The 23,082-nt window shown below is 52.2% G+C and overlaps 3 protein-coding genes across 3 annotated transcripts; all 3 read left to right on the plus strand.

The window, feature by feature from the left end:
* Positions 1-173: 173 nt before the first annotated feature.
* On the plus strand, positions 174-1,918 carry LOC142908044 (uncharacterized; the record flags this gene model as incomplete). Its single annotated transcript, XM_076058211.1, has 1 exon — positions 174-1,918. A coding segment is annotated over exon 1 (750 nt), but the record flags the coding sequence as incomplete, so codon positions are not given.
* Position 1,919: 1 nt separating this feature from the next.
* On the plus strand, positions 1,920-3,980 carry LOC142908045 (uncharacterized; the record flags this gene model as incomplete). The annotated part of the gene is made up of 1 exon (XM_076058212.1): positions 1,920-3,980. A coding segment is annotated over one exon (1,512 nt), but the record flags the coding sequence as incomplete, so codon positions are not given.
* A 1,386-nt stretch (positions 3,981-5,366) lies between these two features.
* LOC142907995 (uncharacterized) lies at positions 5,367-9,148 on the plus strand. The gene has a single exon (XM_076058116.1). The coding sequence runs from the start codon at positions 6,384-6,386 to the stop codon at positions 8,652-8,654; it is 2,271 nt and encodes a 756-aa protein (XP_075914231.1). The 5' UTR covers positions 5,367-6,383; the 3' UTR covers positions 8,655-9,148.
* Positions 9,149-23,082: the final 13,934 nt, after the last annotated feature.

A 23,082-nucleotide genomic window follows, 5' to 3' on the forward strand; every position in this document is an offset into this window, starting at 1 on the left:
CACTTGGCCTGCGTTCGCTGGGCAGCACAGCCAGAAAAGGAGGGGGGAGGGGGTAAGGGGGGGTGGGGGAGGGGTGGGGGGAGGGGTGGGGGGAGGGGTGGGGGAGGGGTTAAGGGTGGGGGAGGGGTGGGGGGAGGGGGTAGGAGGGGTAGGGAAGGGGGATAGGAGTGGGGTGGAGGGAGTCGAGGAATCGATTATTTCGACGATTCCCGCCCCTAGGAATAAGTAATCATTAAATCGATTCACCCCCTACCACCCCACCACTTGCACACCGAGCATAGAATCGCTACCTCGTCGATTCCACCCCCCTTAAATCGATTCCCTATCCCGGGATTCACACTCCCACCAGCCAACAATCGATTCACTATGTCGACGTGTCCACCCCCTAGGAATCGATCCACAATCACGACGGCTCCGCCCCCTATTAAGCGATTTAATTTTCTCGGCGATTCCTCCTCCTTAGAATCTATTCATGATATCGACGATTTACTCTCCCGCCCGCTGTATCGTTTACGAAGAATCGATTCTTCATCACGCTGTCCCCAATGCTCCAAACACGCACGAATCGATTCCCGTGAGGATTTTTTTGTGCGATTCTAGCTATGAAGCGCAGGCAGAATCGATTCAGAATCAATATTCCAGGAATCTGAAACTTACGGGAATCGGAATCAGAAATCTTTGTATTTTGAATGACTGCAGGAGCAATCCGATGAGCTGGAAAGCTCTTTGCCGTCTACTCTAAACCACTTTTTATTATTTCGCCAGCTCCAAGGGCCTCCCCCCTCCCCCCCTACGGCGAGCTGCTGCGTAGTAGCTCTTTGTTTCGGACAAAGCCACCTGGGCCATCGCCACAATGGTGGCAAGGTTTAATTTAATTCAATTTGGTTTAGCCCTGTGAGCCATTCGGCCCTTCGACCGGGTGCAACAGGAAACTGAAACGGAAAAAAAACACCAACGAGAGAGAGAAAAACAAACATCTTAAAGTGGCTTTGTCAACGAGGGAGGCTGCTGATGCCATCATCACCGTCACCCGCGCGGGGCATTTGAACCTCATGGCTGGGACACCCCGTAATTAATTAACCCATTTATTTATTTATTTTTGTGTTGGGGGGGGCGACTACCGTCACACCCCCACCGCGGTGCACCGGACGAGGACCATTCTGCCGCCATGTCCAAGCGCAGCGAGAACAAACGGGCGGCGGAGCTGAACAAGCGAATGCATTCCTTGCTCGGGTATGGGCAGGCCCATTGGCGCTCGCTGCCGGCGTCCACCTTCGGCGAGTCGCTGGCCGCTCTCGAGGACTTCAGGAGGGCGTTCGGCGGCAATGCCGTCGCGAGCCGGTGGATGGAGCGCATCATCGAGTTTGTCAGCCTTTCCAGCGGCACGTTCCCGGCGGCCGCGGCGTCTTGCCCGACATCATCGTCATCGTCTTCATCGTCGTCGTCGTCATCATCATCGTCGACATCATCATCGTCGTCACCGTCATCATCATCATCATCATCATCGTCATCGTCGTCATCATCGGTGACGGCATCGACGCCGGTGGCTACGCCGTCTGCCGTGACGTCGCTCCCGCCCTCGCAGCTGCCGACCCTCCCCGGCAGCGGCGGTTCGCGGCCCAGCGTCCCCGCGCCCCGTCAGGCTCGCGGACGTCGCGACCGCAAGGAGGCCGCGATGGCCCGAGCCGTCAGCATTCTCGGCGACGACGCCGTCCGCAGCATTCGCGACGAGTGGCGCTCGACGGAGGCGGCCCGGGGCGGATCCGAGTGGCGGCAGTCGGAGAGGATCGTCCTGCAGATGCTTCAGCGGGGCCTGTCGGAGAGCGTGATCCGCGCGGTCATCCCGGTCGGCGGCTCCCGCGTCCACCGCCTGCGGAAGGCCCTCGAGAGCGGCGTGGAAACGTCGCGCGCGAGGCGCCCGCGCCTGCGCGTGGGAGGTCGAGGACGACTTTCCCTGCTCCCACCGTCGGCCTCGGCAGTACTCGGTTGAGCCCAACGTCACCTGGACCGAGCTCTATCGCCGGTACAAGGCCAATTTGGATGCCGTCGAGGGCAGCCGGGTCGTGTCGTATTCGCGCTGGATCCAGTACGTCCACGTGTTCTACCCCGGGCTCCGCTTGGCACGCACCGCGGACGACGCCTGCGACTGCTGCGCCCGCCTCGACGCCCGGCTCGCGCGCGGGGATCTCCCGGCGGACGAGCGCGAGCGCCTGCTGCAGGAGAAGAATTTGCCTCTCGCCGCGGCGGTCGCCCAGCGCCGGACGGTGTCCGCTTTCGTGAGGGAGTACGTCGAGCGGCACGCTCCCGGCCAGGACGTCCCGGCCGCCGTCGTTCCGGACCACTGCGACGACGGCGAGCCCGGCGCCGCCGACTCTGCCCGCGGACCGAGCCGCCCGCCGACCGTTCGGGTTCAGGTTGAGGGCTTTGGCGGGAGCTTCGCCATGCCGCACTGCGGCCACGTGCGGCCGTCCGCCGATCGCTTCGACTCGAGCCTGGCGCTGCGGAATTTCGTGCTGGCGGACGTCACGAGCGGCGTCAACAGCGTGATCTTCTACGACGAGCGTGGCCAAGGGAAGGACGCGGACGCGCTGTGCAGCCTCCGCTTCGTGCACCACATGCGGCTGCTCGGCAGGCGCCCGGGCGCGATGCCCACGACGCTGGTGGCCATTCTGGACAACCGCGTTGGCCAGGACAAGTCTCAAGTGGCGTTCATGTTCTTTGCGCTGCTGTCGGTCTTGTTCTACCGCAAAGTCGTTCTGTTGTACCTCCCGCCGGGCCACTCGCACAACCAGGCCGATAGGGTCGTCGCGTGGTGTCGCAATGCGATGAGGGGCAAGAACTTCTACACGCCGTGGGAAGTCGTCGACGCCGTCAACCTGATCAGCGGCGTCGAGGCGACGTTCTTCGACCATCGCGATGCCCAGCGCCCTTTCTACACGGGCTGGGAGAGTCTCCTGAAGAGGCACTTCAGGCCGATGCCGCCCCGATACGCGTCCAACTACTTCTTCGAGGTCGATGAAGGAGCGCTTCGCATGAGGCACCTGAGCTCGACTCCGGACGACGAGGTCACCTGCGTCCCGCTGGTCGCGCCGGGGAACGTCGACCTGCTTCGGCGATCCGTTCTGCGGGATATTTTTGGCGCCGACGTCGACACGATCGAGCAGGGGACGCTCGAGTCGGTCCGACTGCCGACTGCCCCCGTCGGCGGCCTGTCGGCCGAGCGGCTGGCCTCGCTGTCCAAGAAGTACTTCTCGATTCCGCCCGAGCACTTGCCGTACTACCCGGCCGCCCCGGGCGATGCCGGCCCGCAGATCGACGGCCGTCCGGTGCCCGAAGGAGGCCCCGGTCGCGCGACGAAGCGAAAGCTCGCCGCCGTTGACGCGACGGTGGGGCCGGCCGCTGAGATCGGTCCGGCAGCCAAGGCGAAATGAGAGCAGCTCCACCAAGTCGCTGATAGCATCATCGTCGTCGTCATCGTCATTATCGTCGTCGTCATCATCGTCATCATAGTCGTCATCGTCGTCATCGTCATTATCGTCATCATCATCATCGTCGTCATCATCGTCATCGTCGTCATCATCATCGTTATCGTCGCCACCACCGTGGGAATGTAGAGCTGCCAAAATAATCTAAACCTAGCCTGTTAACAGACTGTCAGGGCAAGTGATAATTTATACTGCGGCAGGAGTAGGAAATCGGAAACGATGTAAAGCTCTTTGTTTAGAGATGTTCCAGTGGGAGGCACACGGGGTCGGAACGTTGCAACAACAATATCAAGACACAAAACAACACCGAAAGGAGTACAAAGCCATAGGAAGGGTAAACACATCACTTTAAATTTATTTACACAATCAAAACGACAACTACTTGTACATTTTGGTTTAAAGCTTTCGTGACTGCAGGGATTAATATTCTTGGTTCTTTCGGTAAAGTCACGTAGAAGGGAAACAATAAAATAATAAAAATATAAAACAATAAAATTCTCACGACGTTTCGACTGCAACACGAGCAATCATCATCAGGTGTGAAAACCACAGCAAGAAAATTGAATACCCACTAGAGGATATTAATATTGTTTGAGGATATTAATATCAATTTAGAATATTCATATTATTATAAGATATTAATTAGACTACCCTTTGTGGTCAGGTCGCGAGCTGAAATGTTTTATAACAGCTCAGTGGGGTCTTAACCTGATGAAGTAAAATAAATAAAAACTAGTTTCTAGTTTAGTTTCATCAGCAGTCGCAGAGGCAGGCAATTGGCTTGAACCAGAGGGGGGCGCCACGGTGGCTAGGAGATGTTAACCAAGTCGCCTGGGTTACAGGAGGTCGTGGGTTCGATCCCAATTCTGACTATGCCTGCTGCTGTATATCTGGAGTCTGTGTCTCTCTCTCTCTCCCTCTGATGGGATGTTAACTCCCTCGCCTGGTTTACAGGAGGTCGTGGGTTCCATCCTGACACTGACCGAGTCTGCTGCTGCTGTATATTTGGAGTCTGGTGGTGTTGGTGGTGGTGGTGTTGGTGGAGGTGTTGGTGGTGTTGGTGGTGGTGTTGGTGGTGGTGGTGTTGGTGGTGGTGTTGGTGTTGGTGGTGGTGTTGGTGGTGATGTTGGTGGTGGTGTTGGTGGTGGTGTTGGTGGTGGTGTTGGTGGTGTTGGTGGTAGTGGTGGTGTTGGTGGTGGTGGTGTTGGTGGTGGTGGTGTTGGTGGTGGTGGTGTTGGTGTTGTTGGTGGTGGTGTTGGTGGTGTTGGTGGTAGTGGTGGTGTTGGTGTTGGTGTTGTTGGTGGTGTTATTGGTGTTGGTGGTGTTGGTGGTGTTGGTGGTGGTGTTGGTGGTGGTGGTGTTGGTGGTGGTGTTGGTGGTGGTGGTGTTGGTGGTGTTGGTGGTAGTGGTGGTGTTGATGTTGGTGGTGTTGGTGGTGGTGTTGGTGGTGTTGGTGGTGGTGTTGGTGGTGTTGGTGGTGGTGTTGGTGGTGTTGGTGTTGGTGATGGTGGTGGTGGTGTTGGTGGTAGTGGTGGTGTTGGTGGTGTTGGTGGTGTTGGTGGTGGTGTTGGTGGTGGTGTTGGTGGTGGTGGTGTTGGTGGTGGTGGTGTTGGTGGTGTTGGTGGTGGTGTTGGTGGTGGTGAGGCACGCGAGGTTCTAACACTTGGCCTGCGTTCGCTAGGCAGCACAGCCAGAAAAGGAGGGGGGAGGGGGTAAGGGGGGGGGGGAGGGGGTAAGGGGGGGAGGGGTGGGGGGAGGGGTGGGGGGAGGGGTGGGGGAGGGGTTAAGGGAGGGGGAGGGGTGGGGGGAGGAGTGAGGGGAGGGGTTAAGGGTGGGGGAGGGATGGGGGGAGGGGGTAGGAGGGGTAGGGAAGGGGGATAGGAGTGGGGTGGAGGGAGTCGAGGAATCGATTATTTCTACGATTCCCGCCCCTAGGAATAAGTTATCATTAAATCGATTCACCCCCTACCACCCCACCACTTGCACACCGAGCATAGAATCGCTACCTCGACGATTCCACCCCCCTTAAATCGATTCACTATTCCGGGATTCACACTCCCACCAGCCAACAATCGATTCACTATGTCGACGAGTCCACACCCTAGGAATCGATCCACAATCACGACGGCTCCGCCCCCTATTAAGCGATTTAATTTCCTCGGCGATTCCTCCTCCTTAGAATCTATTCATGATATCGACGATTTACTCTCCCGCCCGCTGTATCGTTTACGAAGAATCGATTCTTCATCACGCTGTCCCCAATCCTCCAAACACGCACGAATCGATTCCCGTGAGGATTTTTTTTGTGCGATTCTAGCTATGAAGTGCAGGCAGAATCGATTCAGAATCAATATTCCAGGAATCTGAAACTTACGGGAATCGGAATCAGAAATCTTTGTATTTTGAATGACTGCAGGAGCAATCCGATGAGCTGGAAAGCTCTTTGCCGTCTACTCTAAACCACTTTTTATTATTTCGCCAGGTCCAAGGGCCCCCCCTCCCCCCCATCCCCCCCTACGGTGAGCTGCTGCGTAGTAGCTCTTTGTTTCGGACAAAGCCACCTGGGCCATCGCCACAATGGTGGCAAGGTTTAATTTAATTTAATTCAATTTGGTTTAGCCCTGTGAGCCATTCGGCCCTTCGACCGGGTGCAACAGGAAACTGAAACGGAAAAAAAACACCAACGAGAGAGAGAAAAAAAAACATCTTAAAGTGGCTTTGTCAACGAGGGAGGCTGCTGATGCCATCATCACCGTCACCCACGCGGGGCATTTGAACCTCATGGCTGGGACACCCCGTAATTAATTAACTCATTTATTTATTTATTTTTGTGTGGGGGGGGGGCACTACCGTCACACCCCCCACCGCGGTGCACCGGACGAGGACCATTCTGCCGCCATGTCCAAGCGCAGCGAGAACAAACGGGCGGCGGAGCTGAACAAGCGAATGCATTCCTTGCTCGGGTATGGGCAGGCCCATTGGCGCTCGCTGCCGGCGTCCACCTTCGGCGAGTCGCTGGCCGCTCTCGAGGACTTCAGGAGGGCGTTCGGCGGCAATGCCGTCGCGAGCCGGTGGATGGAGCGCATCATCGAGTTTGTCAGCCTTTCCAGCGGCACGTTCCCGGCGGCAGCGGCGTCTTGCCCGACATCATCGTCGTCTTCATCGTCATCATCGTCATCGTCACCGTCATCATCGTCGTCATCGGTGGTGACGGCATCGACGCCGGTGGCTACGCCGTCTGCCGTGACGTCGCTCCCGCCCTCGCAGCTGCCGACCCTCCCCGGCAGCGGCGGTTCGCGGCCCAGCGTCCCCGCGCCCCGTCAGGCTCGCGGACGTCGCGACCGCAAGGAGGCCGCGATGGCCCGAGCCGTCAGCATTCTCGGCGACGACGCCGTCCGCAGCATTCGCGACGAGTGGCGCTCGACGGAGGCGGCCCGGGGCGGATCCGAGTGGCGGCAGTCGGAGAGGATCGTCCTGCAGATGCTTCAGCGGGGCCTGTCGGAGAGCGTGATCCGCGCGGTCATCCCGGTCGGCGGCTCCCGCGTCCACCGCCTGCGGAAGGCCCTCGAGAGCGGCGTGGAAACGTCGCGCGCGAGGCGCCCGCCAAGGGTCCCGCATCACGCGCTCGCCGCCGACGACCTCGAGGCCATCAGGGAGAGCGCCTGCGCGTGGGAGGTCGAGGACGACTTTCCCTGCTCCCACCGTCGGCCTCGGCAGTACTTGGTTGAGCCCAACGTCACCTGGACCGAGCTCTATCGCCGGTACAAGGCCAATTTGGATGCCGTCGAGGGCAGCCGGGTCGTGTCGTATTCGCGCTGGATCCAGTACGTCCACGTGTTCTACCCCGGGCTCCGCTTGGCACGCACCGCGGACGACGCCTGCGACTGCTGCGCCCGCCTCGACGCCCGGCTCGCGCGCGGGGATCTCCCGGCGGACGAGCGCGAGCGCCTGCTGCAGGAGAAGAATTTGCCTCTCGCCGCGGCGGTCGCCCAGCGCCGGACGGTGTCCGCTTTCGTGAGGGAGTACGTCGAGCGGCACGCTCCCGGCCAGGACGTCCCGGCCGCCGTCGTTCCGGACCACTGCGACGACGGCGAGCCCGGCGCCGCCGACTCTGCCCGCGGACCGAGCCGCCCGCCGACCGTTCGGGTTCAGGTTGAGGGCTTTGGCGGGAGCTTCGCCATGCCGCACTGCGGCCACGTGCGGCCGTCCGCCGATCGCTTCGACTCGAGCCTGGCGCTGCGGAATTTCGTGCTGGCGGACGTCACGAGCGGCGTCAACAGCGTGATCTTCTACGACGAGCGTGGCCAAGGGAAGGACGCGGACGCGCTGTGCAGCCTCCGCTTCGTGCACCACATGCGGCTGCTCGGCAGGCGCCCGGGCGCGATGCCCACGACGCTGGTGGCCATTCTGGACAACCGCGTTGGCCAGGACAAGTCTCAAGTGGCGTTCATGTTCTTTGCGCTGCTGTCGGTCTTGTTCTACCGCAAAGTCGTTCTGTTGTACCTCCCGCCGGGCCACTCGCACAACCAGGCCGATAGGGTCGTCGCGTGGTGTCGCAATGCGATGAGGGGCAAGAACTTCTACACGCCGTGGGAAGTCGTCGACGCCGTCAACCTGATCAGCGGCGTCGAGGCGACGTTCTTCGACCATCGCGATGCCCAGCGCCCTTTCTACACGGGCTGGGAGAGTCTCCTGAAGAGGCACTTCAGGCCGATGCCGCCCCGATACGCGTCCAACTACTTCTTCGAGGTCGATGAAGGAGCGCTTCGCATGAGGCACCTGAGCTCGACTCCGGACGACGAGGTCACCTGCGTCCCGCTGGTCGCGCCGGGGAACGTCGACCTGCTTCGGCGATCCGTTCTGCGGGATATTTTTGGCGCCGACGTCGACACGATCGAGCAGGGGACGCTCGAGTCGGTCCGACTGCCGACTGCCCCCGTCGGCGGCCTGTCGGCCGAGCGGCTGGCCTCGCTGTCCAAGAAGTACTTCTCGATTCCGCCCGAGCACTTGCCGTACTACCCGGCCGCCCCGGGCGATGCCGGCCCGCAGATCGACGGCCGTCCGGTGCCCGAAGGAGGCCCCGGTCGCGCGACGAAGCGAAAGCTCGCCGCCGTTGACGCCACGGTGGGGCCGGCCGCTGAGATCGGTCCGGCAGCCAAGGCGAAATGAGAGCAGCTCAACCAAGTCGCTGATAGCATCATCGTCATCGTCATCATCGTCGTCATCATCATCATTGTCATCATCGTCATCGTCGTCGTCATCATCATCATCGTTATCGTCGCCACCACCGTGGGAATGTAAAGCTGCCAAAATAATCTAAACCTAGCCTGTTAACAGGCTGTCAGGGCAAGTGATAATTTGTACTGCGGCAGGAGTAGGAAATCGGAAACGCTGTAAAGCTCTTTGTTTAGACCTCCTTTTGCCAGTACCAAAATAATAGGGGTGGTTTTCCCCTTTTTTCTGGCAACAAAACTGAAACCTTTTAACGAAGGATTCATGTTTACTGCATCAACCACAAAACCTGCAGTCAAAATGCAAACACAAAACGTACTATGATAACATATGATGATGCATTGTCCTTGAAACTGATTGGTCCACACCAAGGGATGGCTTTCTTTTGAGCCTCGACCACCAATTGGTGCTCGACCAGATGACGTCAGAAGGCGTCACACAGCTCAGAGACAATGCCGCTAGCAAAGTAATGAGGGCTCGGGGTGAGCATCTACATCATCATTAGACCTCTAATGATGTAGACCTCTAATGATGATGTAGATGCTCACCCCGAGCCCTCGCTACTTTGCTAGCGGCATTGTCTTTGAGCTGTGTGACGCCTTTTGGCGTCATCTGGTCGAGCACCAATTGGGTCGAGGCTCAAAAGAAAGCCGTCTCTTGGTGTGGACCAATCAGATTCAAGGACAATGCCACCATCATATATTATAATAGTGTGTTTTGTGTTTGCATTTTGACTGCAGGTATTGTGGTTAATGCAGTAAACATGAATCCTTGTAAAAAAAGATTTATGATGTATTAATGATGTAAAGCTCTTTGTTTAGAGATGCTCCAGTAGGAGGCACACGGGGTCGGAACGTTACAAGAACAAACAATATCAGACACGAACAACACCGATAGGAGTACAAAGCAATAGGAGGGGTAAAGACGTCACTTTAAATATATTTACACATTTAAAACAGCTATTTGTAACGATGAAATCGAGGATTCGATTCCGGAATTCTAAACAATGTTTGTCGAAATCGATTCTTTCCATTAGGTTGGATTCAATCGACCGATTCCGACTTTTAGATTATTGCCAAGAAATATCGAAATCGATTCCTCGTTTTGGATTCAATGGAGCGAATCGTATCGCTTCTACTTTATTCTTAACGAAATAAATAAATAATAATATAGGATTATTACTATTAATCAAATAAGATATTAATATAGAATGGTGTAGGATATTAATATCAATATACATCAATATAGGATAATATTATTACAGGATATTAATCTCAATATAGGATATTAATATAGCACATTAATACCCACTAGAATATATTATTATTATAAGATATTAATTAGACTACCCTTTTGTGGTCTTGTCGCGAGCTGAAATGTTTTATAACAGCTCAGCGAGGTCTTAACCTGATGAAGTAAAATAAATAAAAACTAGTTTCTATTCTTAGTTTCATCAGCAGTCGCAGAGGCAGGCAATTGGCTTGAACCAGAGGGGGGCGCCACGGTGGCTAGGAGATGTTAACCACCTCGCCTGGGATACAGGAGGTCGTGGGTTCCATCCCGATTCTGACTATGCCTGCTGCTGCATATCTGGAGTCTGTGTCTCTCTCTCTCTCTGATGGGATGTTAACTCCCTCGCCTGGGCTACAGGAGGTCGTGGGTTCAATCCCAATTCTGACTGCCTGCTGCTGTATATCTGGAGTCTATGTCTCTCTATCTCTCTCCCTCTGATGGGATGTTAACTCCCTCGCCTGGTTTACAGGAGGTCGTGGGTTCCATCCCGACACTGACCGAGTCTGCTGCTGCTGTATATTTGGAGTCTGCGTCTCTCTCTCTCTCCCATCGATGAGATGTTCACTACCTCATCTGATGTGAAGGTCGTGGGTTCCATCCCGACCCTGGCCGTGTCTGCTGCTGCTGTATATTTGGAGTCTGCGTCTCTCTCTCCCATGTGGTGGGCACTGCGTGGATTTTTCTCCGGGTCACCTCCCGTTTGTTTCCCTCCGCATTTAAAATCGAGTCACTAGGCTGCTGCTATACATTTCCACGTGATGATGATGGTGATGATATCAGCCAGTTGGTTGAGCTGCCATCACTTGTGATGGCGAGGTCGCTTCTGATAAAGAGCCACACAGTTGCTCAGTGGGGCCTTGCACCTGGTGCACTTAAAAAGTCGTGAGAATTTTATTGTCTTATTTTGTTTTATTGTTTTGTTCTCATTCTACGTGGTGGTGGTGACTTTACCGAAAGAACCAAGAAGATGAATCCTTGCAGTCACGAAAGCTTTAAATCGAAAAGTCGTTTAGTAGTTTAACACGCAGCAGGCTTTCGCGACCAATATTCATAATAAACGTTTTTGGTCTTCTTTGGTTCTTTCGGTAAAGTCACGTAGAATGAGAATAAAATAATAAATTGATAAAATAAAATAACACAATAATATTCATGTGTTATTTTATTTTATCAATTTATTATTTTATTCTCATTCTACATGACTTTACCGAAAGAACCAAAGAAGATGAATCCTTGCAGTCACGAAAGCTTTAAATCGAAACGTTTTTGGGTTGGATCGCGTTATTTATAAATGTGTTGTAAGCCTCCACCACCCGACACGGCCAATCAGCAAAAAAAAGTGTCACGTTGACAAAAGACAAATTAGTTCACTACTTTAGCCCACCGGTGTGTTGAAGAGTGAATCCACATCATTTAAAATTTTTGAGTACGACGTTTCGCGAGTAATTACAGCCAGCATCATCGGGCAATTCGCCAGAATATCCGATAGCAGTAAATCACATATTATTATGAGTAGTTTTAGTAGTTTAGTTTCATCAGTAGCAGAGTCAGGCAATTTGCTGGAATCAATGCTGAAGTGTCCCAGGTGTTTAAAGGCAAGGACCGGGTTTTCAACATTCAGTATCTCATCAGCAGCAGCAGCAGTCTGGCAATTTTCTTCACCCAATGCTGGTGAACTGCCCGAGTTGTTTAAAGGCAAGGACCGGGTTTTCGACATTCAGTGTCTCATCAGCGGTAGCAGCAGCGCCGGACTTGACTCCACCCAATGCTGGTGAACTGCCCGAGTTTTTTAAAGTCAAGGACCGGGTTTTCGACATTCAGTGTCTCATCAGCGGTAGCAGCAGCGCCGGACTTGACTCCGAGCTAATAGTGCTCTGGTACTCGGCATCGTCCTTGTTACTGGTCGCCTTTTGTTCACCAGTAACAAGAACGTGTCGTGGGCCAATCGGTTGCAAAGACAAATGCGTACGTTGTTATGATCAGAGCCACGTTTGTTTGGGATGTTGTGCCACAAGTATCATGTCTTTGGTTAGTGCAGTACTTGCTGCCTTGAATCTGTGCGTGTCTATTTGGTCTATTTCTGTATGCATCCGCGTGTATTTATGTATGTTTTGTGATGAGCGGTAGTGCAGCGGTTAGCAGTGTCCCGCTACAAACCCGGCGATTATATGAGTCGGTCCTGGGCCTCCCCTAGGTCGACTCAGCATCAAAATAGTACCTGATGCGATGTGTAAACATCACCACTGGGGGAGACAAAGGCGGCCGGGCGTGTTGTTGGCCACCCACCCCATCGTGTGCCATGCCGGCCTTCATAGGTGCTCGCTAACGGCACTTGCCCCTGCAAGTCTTTTCATGCTACACGGGGAAACTTTTGTCCTTGTTATTTGGCACTTGAACATCTTAATGCATCTCGTGTGTTTCATTGCGAGAAAGGGTAATACAGGTTTAACACGTAGCAGACTTTCGCGACGAATATCATCCATAATAGTTTTTTTGGGGGGGGGTTAGATCACGTAAATATATCGCAACTCAGATTGTAAATGTTGTGGCTTGGCTCTCCAACACACAACCGGTGTTGCTGTGCTAGTATACTACACTATACACTACTATACACTATACACTACTACACTATACACTACTATACACTATACACTACTATACACTATACACTACTATACACTATACACTACACTATACACTTCTATACACTACTATACACTACTACACACTTTACACTACTACACTATACACTACACTTATACACTACACTATACACTACTATACACTACACTATACACTACTATACACTACACTATACACTACTATACACTACACTATACACTACATTATACACTACTATACACTACACTATACACTACACTATACACTGGTGCTGTACTAGTGACGAATTTGGCCACGTTCTGTTCACGTGACAACCCTTGCTAGTTGGCTGTGTCGGGTGGTGGCGGGTTTGAACGACACAACATTTATATACTCACACGATGTAACCCCCGAGAAACATCTCTTTGAAGGGTAATGAAGCCTCCCCTTATTTAAACGTGAAGTACCTTCTTGGCCCAGTCAGACTGCCTTCCGACATGCTCTGTTGCTCAACCTTCCATGAATTTTTCGCGATTCTCAAGCATCCTCGATCCGTTTGATTTACTTCATCTTTACGGAACGCGAAAAAGGCGTAAGAAACTTTTTTTTTAAACACCGAACATTGTACCCGATACACGATTTGCTAGTTGATTCGATGTGCTCTTTGTAGTCACCGTCTTAAACCGAAATAATAACAGCTTCATGTCGGACCCTTGTTCAGGAACGTAACCCCCGCATCGCGTGGTCGTTTCTCTGGGAGAATGGGTCTCGATTTGCGTCGTTTCGACACTGCATCGCCTTTTTACACGCTTTCTTTAAACTCACTCTGTTGTTTTCATTGTCGTCGTTGTTGTCGTTGTCATTGTTGTATCCTCAAATGTTGTAACTCAATTATTAACCCACTTCCCAATGCGGTATCCACTGCAAAGTTGGTTTGCTTATGTCATACTGATGACAATACTAGATTCCATCATAAAAAAATGAAAAATAGATATTTTTAAAAATTATTTTTTAAATTTCGATTTAAAGCTTTTCGTGACTGCAAGGATTTCATCTTCTTTGGTTCTTTCGGTAAAGTCGCCACCACCACGTAGAGTGAGAATAAAATAATAAATTGATAAAATAAAATAACACAATAAAATTCTCACGACGTTTCGGCCACAACACAAGCGGCCTTCTTCTTTTACCTGAAGAAGGCCGCTTGTGTTGTGGCCGAAACGTCGTGAGAATTTTATTGTGTTATTTTATTTCATTATTTTTTTAATGTTATGTTTCGGCTTGGGTCTACTTGTCCACTGCTCAACTGACGTTGGCTGTCATTGGCCACGGGGGTCCCCTCACGTTGTGGCAAAGCTTCGGGGGCCGCTTCCTGGATCCGTGGTGGAGTTCTGCCATTACTAGTACGGTACATTTAATTAAAAAGCGTGTTTAAAAAAAATGTTTTTTTTTTTAAAAAAAATATTTACTTTTTTGGTGGTACGTTACCACGTGACGCAGGACCGGGGACCGCGTGTCCGGGAGCAGTCCCCCACTTACGAACGCGTCCCCTGAGACCCCCCACGGCCCTGCTGCTAAGTCGAGCGGTTCGTAAGTTGGAACACAATGAATGCGTGCCGCGTTTAGATGCGCGCACGGTCAGCGTTAGAAAATGTGCGTACGTACGTACGTGCATAATGTTCATACATGATGCCTTCAATAAAGTTGTCAGTTTTTGTGCCAGTTAAAAGGGTAAAAACCTATTCCTATAATATTCATCATAAAGGTGTTTTTTTTTTGGGTTAGATCGCGTTTATTTATAAATGTGTCGTAACCCTCCACCACCCGACACGGCCAATCAGCAAAAAAAAAAAAGTGTCACGTTGACAAAAATAGTTCACTACTTTAGCCCCTCGCCGGTGTGTTGTTGAAGAGTGAATCCACAACATTTACAGTTTGAGTTGTACTGTGACGTTTCGCTGGTAAATACATCCAGCATCATCATCGGGCAATTCACCAGAATGGTAAAGCCCTCTCCACTTGCTCCCGGTCTTGAAATAGAACAGCAGCAGGGTGACGTCATCACTTAACTCATATCAGGTGCAGTGATTAGAGGCGGAGGGGGGGGGAGGTATTGTAATTATAAAATCGATTTAGTAATCAGTACGTTGAACTTCTGTCGAACCGTGCGTAGCCAACCCGTCGCTGATCGGAGGTGCGATGGGTGAAGGACAGCAAACTAAACAACAACAACAAGGAGCAGCTGTAAAGGAATGAGATCGTCAACGTAGGTGATTTAAAAGTGCACCATAGCTCCCGGCGGGGGGGGGGGGGGGGGGGTGGCGGGCTCCCTAACATCGGAAGGGAAGAGCGTTCCAGACGGCCGCGGAAGCACCACGCGTCTGAACGCGACGCGCCGGCCAGAATGTTTGTCGACCGGAGTTCGAGCGACGATGGTTTAACGCTACCTTGACGAGATCATCGGTGGGAGTAGTCGCGGTTAATTTGGGGGTGGCGAGCGACATTTGTGTGTGTGTGTGTGATGTGTAATGAGCGCGACCCCGATAGCAAATCTGCTGCTGCTGCTGCTGGTTTTTTGATTGTCTGGGGAGCAGGAGGCAATGCAGCTCGCGGTTCGGAATCTTGCGGTAACCTCGCCATGACCACGTGCCAAACGATTTTGCGCACAACTTGCAGGTTGGAAATGCGTTGGGGGGGGGTTTCCTTCTCTTCTTCTCTCTCCTTCCCAGACGTCCCGGTGGAGCGGTGAGTTGCAAATACACGGGCGGCGATGGTTTAAACCTTAAAAACGCTGCCTTGAAGTGAATGCATTTGGCGGAGTAGTTCGTGGTTCGTTTGGTGGCAAGCGACTTTGGGCTGTGGGGTGTCCCTCAAAGTCCATATCCTTGAAGCAGAAGGGGAATGCGGCTTTGGTGAGCGACGGACGGATCACGGATGGGGTCTTGCCATTGTTAAGCGCGCGACTAAGAAAAATACGTGTTGTACATTTGCATGTAACACCGTGATAAATCAATAAATCAATCAATCGATAAATAAATTTAACAACAAAAAAAAACACCGCCGCGTGGATGAGCGGAGTTTCTCCTCCTTGACGACATCGGCGGCTGAGGCATCGTGGCTCATTTGCGGCAAGCCACTTTGAGTTTGTGCGTGTGTGTGTGTGCTAGTAGCACAATGGGTTGATGAGATGAAGCATCAGCGGTGTGGTGTAGCCGTTAGCGCCGCGCTGCGCCACGAACCTGGGGGCCCTCGAGTTGGATTCCCGCTCACGTCCACCAACACCACCGGTGGCGATCATCTGAACCGGTCATGGGCATCTCCTAGGTCGACTCAGCCTCAAATGAGTACCTGGTGGTGCGGTGTGTAGTAAAACGTCGCCACTGGGGGGAGACAAAGGCGGCCGGGCGTGGCGCTGGCCAGCTGTACCGGGACTTCACAGGTGCTGCTCGCCAATAGCACTTTGCCCCTACAGTCTGTTACAAGGCTACACGGGGGAGCTTTGTCTTTGTATTTTTTTGTTAACGCGATGGGTTGTTGAGAAGAACCATCAGCGGTACTGTAGCGGTAAGCGCCACGCTGCGCTACGAACCCCTTGACCCGAGTTCGATTTCAGCTCACGGCCTAACAACCAGTGACGATTACACTATGTAACACAATTTTTTGTTCCGAGGTAGTAAGTGTTAATTTCGCAATCGCCTACGTCTAAAAAGTATAGAAAATGGCCATTATTCCCCACAAACTTTGATTTAATTGACCAGAACGGTGAGATTTTGAAATTTACATATTTGCAATGAGCAAACGGGCGAATTTGTGTCTTTTAGTTCACAAAGTCAGAAAAAAAAACATACGAATCAAAATCGACATGTATTTATAATAAAGTAATACAAAAATGACTACAAAAGATTTTGAAGTGAGTAGTTTTTCGAGATTTACGATTATGCTGTAAATCACTTTCACGAATCAGCCCCAAAATGTAGTCTCCCATCGTGTTCTCGTTATTCTGTTCAAAGTGCAGTATATCCTGGTGGAAGCACTCGTCTTGCTCCTCCGAGTACGCTCCCATGTTCTCCTTGAATTTATCAAGATGAGCATCAAGGATACGGACTTTGAGGGACAGCCCCACATCCCATTGTGCCGAAGTTTTTCACCAGAGTCTCAACCAGCTCCAAATAAATTTTGATTTAAAGCTTTCGTGACTGCAGTAATTCATATTCTTAGCTCTTTCGGTAAAGTCACCACGTTGAAGGGAAACAATAAAATAATAAAATATATATAAATAGTTGTCGACCTTGTGATTGCCCAGGAAGCCACGAACCACTGCGACAAAGCCGTCCCAAGCCGCTCTCTCCTGACTAGTGAGCTTCTTGGGGAATTCATTGCACTCCAGGATCTTCTTCATCTGTTGTCCGACGAAGACACCGGCTTTGACCTCTGTCTCAGACAGCTTAGGGGAGAAGTCTTGAAGGCTACTTGAAGGCTGCCGACTCCGTCTCTACAGCTCTGACAAATTGTTTCACGAGGCCCAATTCGATGGGCAGTGGTGGCATCAGCACCTTCCGTGGGTCCACCAGTGGCTCCCACTTGACGTTGTTCCTCCCCACAGAGAACTCGGTCAGCTGTGGCCAGTCCTGCCTGTGGTAGTGCCCCTCGGTGTCCCTGCTGTCCCAAAGGCAAAGGTAGCAGGGAGATTTCGATTTGAAGCTTTCGTGACTGCAGTGATTCATCTTCTTTGGTTCTTTCGGTAAAGTCACCACGTAGAATGAGAATAAAATAATAAATTGATAAAGTTGAGGGCGCTTTGTTTCCTCTCACACAGCTTAAAGGTCGTGATCTGAACGTGGCTTTTTTCACTCCAGCGCTGTCCTACCAGACAGTCTCGTCCCTTCACCTGATGAAGGCCGCTTGTGTTGTGGCCGAAACGTCGTGAGAATATTATTGTGTTATTTTATTTTATCAATTTATTATTTTATTCTCATTCTACGTGGTGACTTTACCGAAAGAACCAAAGAAGATAGCAGGGAGACTTGGTAAAAACCCGCCTTGGAGCCCCATCAGGAATGCCACCATTTTGAAGTCTCCGATTACCTCCCAGCCGTACTCAGCATACTTCAAGGCGTCCAGCAAGGTCTTGATGCTGTTGTAATCCTCTTTGAGGTGCACCGAGTGAGCCAGGGGAAGAGACGGGTACTTGTTACCATTATGGAGCAGCACGGCTTTGAAGCTCCTGGATGAGCTGTCATAGAAGAGGCGCCACTCATTTTGGTTACAGGCGATACCGATTGCCTCGAACAACAGACTGGTCACATTGTGGCAAAAGCAGAGCCCATCTTGACGGGTGTTGAAGCTGCAAAAAGGGCAATTGACACTTCCTCTGATCTGCGACTTTCACACGTTTATCCAACAAGTTCCACTCCTTGAGCCTAGACGTCAAAAAGCTCGGCATTGCATTTGGTGAGACCAAGATCTCTGATCAAGTCGTTGAGGTCTCTTATGCTTGGGGTAGTATGGATTTCTCTCCTCAGCTCCACCTGTGAAATTGTTACCTGGATCTACAGCACGTCTTCCCCGCTCTCTGACTTGCCGCTCTCTTCTAAAGACGGCTGCCCTCTCTCTCTCTCCGGAGGAGGAGTGGGGAACGGGGAGCTCATGGCAGTGTGGCACCGTGGCGATGGATGAAGGAAGGTCCGGATACGCGATAGCAGGTGCATTCTTGCCAGTCCGACGTTTGGAAGGGGTCCACCATGCAGAAGTAGCAGTTGCTTGAGTGGTCAGTGGGTTCCCGACAAATTCTTGGGATAGCGAACTTCATGGCTCTCTTTTCCCCTCTGTACCATTCTACAAAATGACATTTATTTCACCCATGACTCAATGTGTAAGAGATTCTCGCAACATTTTTCATATGTGATATTTTTTTTTATTGTTAAATATTTATAACAATTTTTTTGTTACAATTTTAAAAATGTGAACAAATTTTATGACTTAAAATTCCGAGCAACAATTTGTCCATCTTGCCTTCCAGAGTTATTTTTTTTGCATTGCTCACAGGTGAAATGAGGTGCCCAGGGTTTGTCCTGAACCCCGACAGGCATGCCGACATTCTGACTTGTAGGCCTCACACATCTCGGCAGATGCTTCCACAGAGTACTTGTTCCGCTCTTGTCTTGATAAATTGGCCGCAGACAAAGCAACATGCGTGTGCCGGATGCTTGCAGCCTCTTGATGCCATCTCAGAAAAATGCAGATACGTATCCACTGAGGCGGCTGGAACTAAACTGAACTGGTGGGCTTGAGGCCCCTGTATTTTGACTACTATTTATATTACTGGAAAGTTCTAGAATGTTCTAGAAGTGACTTCGAGTTTACTCAGCACTGAATCTATCTGGAATGTTCTGGTAAATAGGCAAATTTCTAAATATCACTGTCCTGGTCACAAAAGCAAAGTCTGTGTACTTTTGAGGCATAAGCAATTAGGAAATAACTCTTACTACCCAGGAACAAACATTGTCTGTTACACAGTGTTATCTGACTCAGACATGGGCTTCCCCTAGATCGACTCAGCCTCAAATGAGCAACTGGTGTGCGGTGTGTAGTAAACATCGCCACTGAGGAGACAAAGTCGGCCGGGCCTGGTGCTGGTCACCCACCCCCACGTGTACCGTGCAGGCCTTTATAGGTGCTCGCTAAACAGCACTTGCCCTTACAGTCTGTTAAGGCTATACGGGGGATCTTTGTCTTGTTTTTTTTAGTGCGATGGGTTGTTTAGAAGAGCCATCACCCGAAAGGTTGTCTCTCGTCTTCCATGATGTATCGCAACGGGTGATGCGGAGGCTTCACGAACTCACTCACACACAGACACTCACACACAGACACTCACACACAGACACTCACACACAACAACAACAACAACCGCCATTCGCCACTAAGTGGCGGTGACGTCACCACGACGCTTGTGCCAGGCTATGTGCACCCTGAGGCCACGTGAAGTGTCGAACGCCCGCTGGCAGGAGGTCACGGGGCAGACCCAGGTGCCACGGGTCGACTGACTGAGATGACTGGCTGATGCACCACCTGTGCCCCCTACTGTGCCAACCTGCTGTGCTTTAGCCACCCGGCGCTCCGCTCGCTGTTGTGAGCGTCGCTCCTCCGCCCTCCGTTGTTGTTGGAGGGCGACTGCCTCCAACTGCCCAGTAGCATCCTTCACGAGCCTCCTCCACAGAGGCCGATCTTGACACCGCTGGTACCAGTCATCGGCAAGTCCACTCAGCTCCACGTCCTCCTGTACCACATCACTCCATCTCTTCTCTAGCCCGTGCCGCGCCCGCTTAGCCCCCTCAATCCGGCCAAACAAAAGCTGTTTCGGCATGCGGTGGCTGGGCATGCGGGCTACATGACCCAGCCATCGCAGCCTTGCCTGCCGGAGGAGCTCACCGATGGGACCCTGCCCAGATCTTTCAAGGATTTGTGAGCTCCTCACACAATCCAGTCTGGTTAAACCCAGGATGGATCGTAGGCAGGCCAGCCTAAATGTTTCTAACCGGCGAAGATGTTCCATTAGGGGGGTCCACGTTTCGCAAGCGTAGAGAAGGGAGGGAATGACCGTGGCCGAGAAGACCTGAAGCTTAGTGCGGAGCGACAGACCAGGTAGCTTCCACACAGCGTTACGCAACCGATGAAAAGATATTGCCGCTCGACTGATTCGGAGTGAGACCTCTGCTGTTAAACTGGAGCCAGTCATAAGCACACTGCCCAGGTATGGGAAACTCTCCACTCTCTCCACAACTGCCCCATCACCGATTGGGAGTTGTGGGGGTGGAGTGTCCGATGGTACAAAATACCCAGGCAGGTGCTTAGTTTTGGTGGGGCTGATGGTAAGGCCCCACCTCTTAGTGGCACGCTCCAGTCTCAGCAGCAGCGTCTCCAACTCCTCCTCTGACTGAGCAGCTATTACCAAGTCATCAGCATACATAACGTGGTTGAGCAATAGGGAGCCATCCCTTGACCGCACCCGGGCATCGATTAGCCTCCCATTATATCTGTACCATATGGAGATTCCCCCGGTACAGCTATTGAAGGCTTCACGAACTACGTGGTCAAAATAGATGTTAAATAATGTGGGAGCCAGAGGACATCCCTGTCGCACCCCAAGGTGTACAGGGAATGGCTCTGACTCCCGGCCACGTAGTTTTACCCGGGCCCGCTCACCATCATGAAGGTCCTTAATGATCGTGAGCAGAGGGTCAGGTACTCCAAAAGCACGAAGAACGACCCAGAGCCCAGGCCTACTGATGGTATCATAGGCCTTGACCAGGTCAATAAAGCAGAGATGTAGGTCTTGTTGGAATTCCCTACACCTCTGCTGTAGCAGACGGACAGAAAATATGGCATCTGTGCAGGACCGCCCTTTCCTGAAACCGCATTGGGGCTCCGCAAGCCTCTCCTCAGCGTGCCTGGCAAGGCGATGCTGAATAATCCTTGCCAGGACCTTTCCCGGCACACTGAGGAGTGAGATGCCCCTGTAGTTGTTACAGTCTGTGCGGTCCCCCTTCTTAAAAAGGGGGACCACCAGGGCATCCTTCCAATCCTGCGGAACCCGTCCAGTGGTCCAGACTGTTGTTATGATGTCATATAGGGCAGTCTGTGCACAAACGCCACCCTCCCTCAGCATTTCGCTTGGGAGATCATCTCTGCCCGCTGCCTTTCCTGGTCTCAGACTCCGGATCGCCTTCAATACTTCCTCAGCAGATGGCACCTCAGCCAGCCACTCACAGGGGGTGACTTCATCCAATATTTGAGGCACCGCAGCCTCAGCAGGGTCATCCTCACTTTGTGCCACGATGTTTTCCTGGCTGAGGGATTTTCCCTCCCCCAGGACCTCACAGAAATGCTCAGCAAATCTGCGAACCTGTTCCTGGGGGTCGGAAATTGGATCACCGTTTTTTCCCCTAATGATGGTAATAGGTGTGGCGCTGCAGGTTACTTTTTTGATGGAGTTAAATAGAGATTTGTGATCACGGGCCACTGAGGCAGACTCCATCTCCTCAGCAACCCGCGACCACCACCCATCCTTGCAGCGCCTCACGGCTCTCCGAACCTCCGAGCGAAGGCTGCGGTAAGCCTCCTCATTCTCTGACGTGGGACTCTGTAGCCGATGACAGTGGGCCTGTCGCTTTTTCTCAACCATCGTGAACAACTCCTCTGTCATCCAGGGTGTCTGGGGAGGTCTGGACCGCGTACCCAAAGCAGCCATTGCAGCTGCATGAGTCACAGTCCTAAACCTCGCCCATTTACCCTCGACATCACTCACACACAGACACTCACACACAGACACTCACACACAGACACTCACACACACACAGACACTCACACACAGACAATCACACACAGACACTCACACACAGACACTCACACACACACAGACAATCACACACAGACACTCACACACAGACACTCACACAGACTCACACACAAACACTCACACACAGACACTCACACACACACAGACACTCACACACAGACACTCACACACACACAGACACTCACACACACAGACACTCACACACACACAGACTCACACACAGACTCACACACAGACACTCACACAAAGACACTCACACACAGACACTCACACAGACAGACACTCGCACACAGACACTCACACACAGACACTCACACACACACAGACAGACACTCACCCCCTACCCCCCTCAACCATACAAGACAAAGATCAAAGATCCCCCATATAGCCTTAACAGACTGTAGGGGCAAGTGCTGTTAGCGAGCACCTATGAAGGCTGGAACGGTACACGAGGGGGTGGGTGGCCAGCACCACGCCCGACCGCCTTTGTCTCCCTAGTGGCGATGTTAACACACCGCACCAGGTAACTCATTTGAGGCTGAGTCGACATAGGGGAAGCCCAGGCCCGGTTCTAAAATCGTCACTGGTGGTGTTGGTGGCCGTGAGCGGGTCATCGAACTTGGGTTGCCGGGTTCGTAGCACAGCGTAGCTCTAACCGATGCGCCACCACTCATTAATTCACCACCACCACCATCATCACCATCACCACCATCACCATCACCACCATCATCATCACCACCATCATCATTATCACCATCATCATTATCACCATCATCATCACCACCGCCACCACCGCCACCATCATCATCATCACCTCCACCATCACCACCATCATCATCGTCCCCTGCCGTGATCAATCCACTGCTGGATGAATTGGCCGCCAGGTGGATTTATCTAAACCCCTCCGCTTCTGTATCTCTCATCATCGTAGTCGTCGTGATCATCGTCATCATCATCGTCATCATCATCGTTGTCATTATCGTCGTCATCGTGATCATCGTCATCATCATCGTCATCATCGTCATCATCATCGTCATCATCATCGTTGTCATCATCGTCGTCGTCATCATCGTTGTCGTCATCATTGTCGTCGTCGTCATCGTCGTCATCATCGTCATCGTC

Source organism: Petromyzon marinus (genome assembly GCF_048934315.1).
Source record: "Petromyzon marinus isolate PM22_M1 ecotype Great Lakes invasive population chromosome 68 unlocalized genomic scaffold, UKy_Petmar_22M1.pri1.0 chr68_unloc.1, whole genome shotgun sequence".
Classification (NCBI taxonomy): Eukaryota; Metazoa; Chordata; class Hyperoartia; order Petromyzontiformes; family Petromyzontidae; genus Petromyzon; species Petromyzon marinus.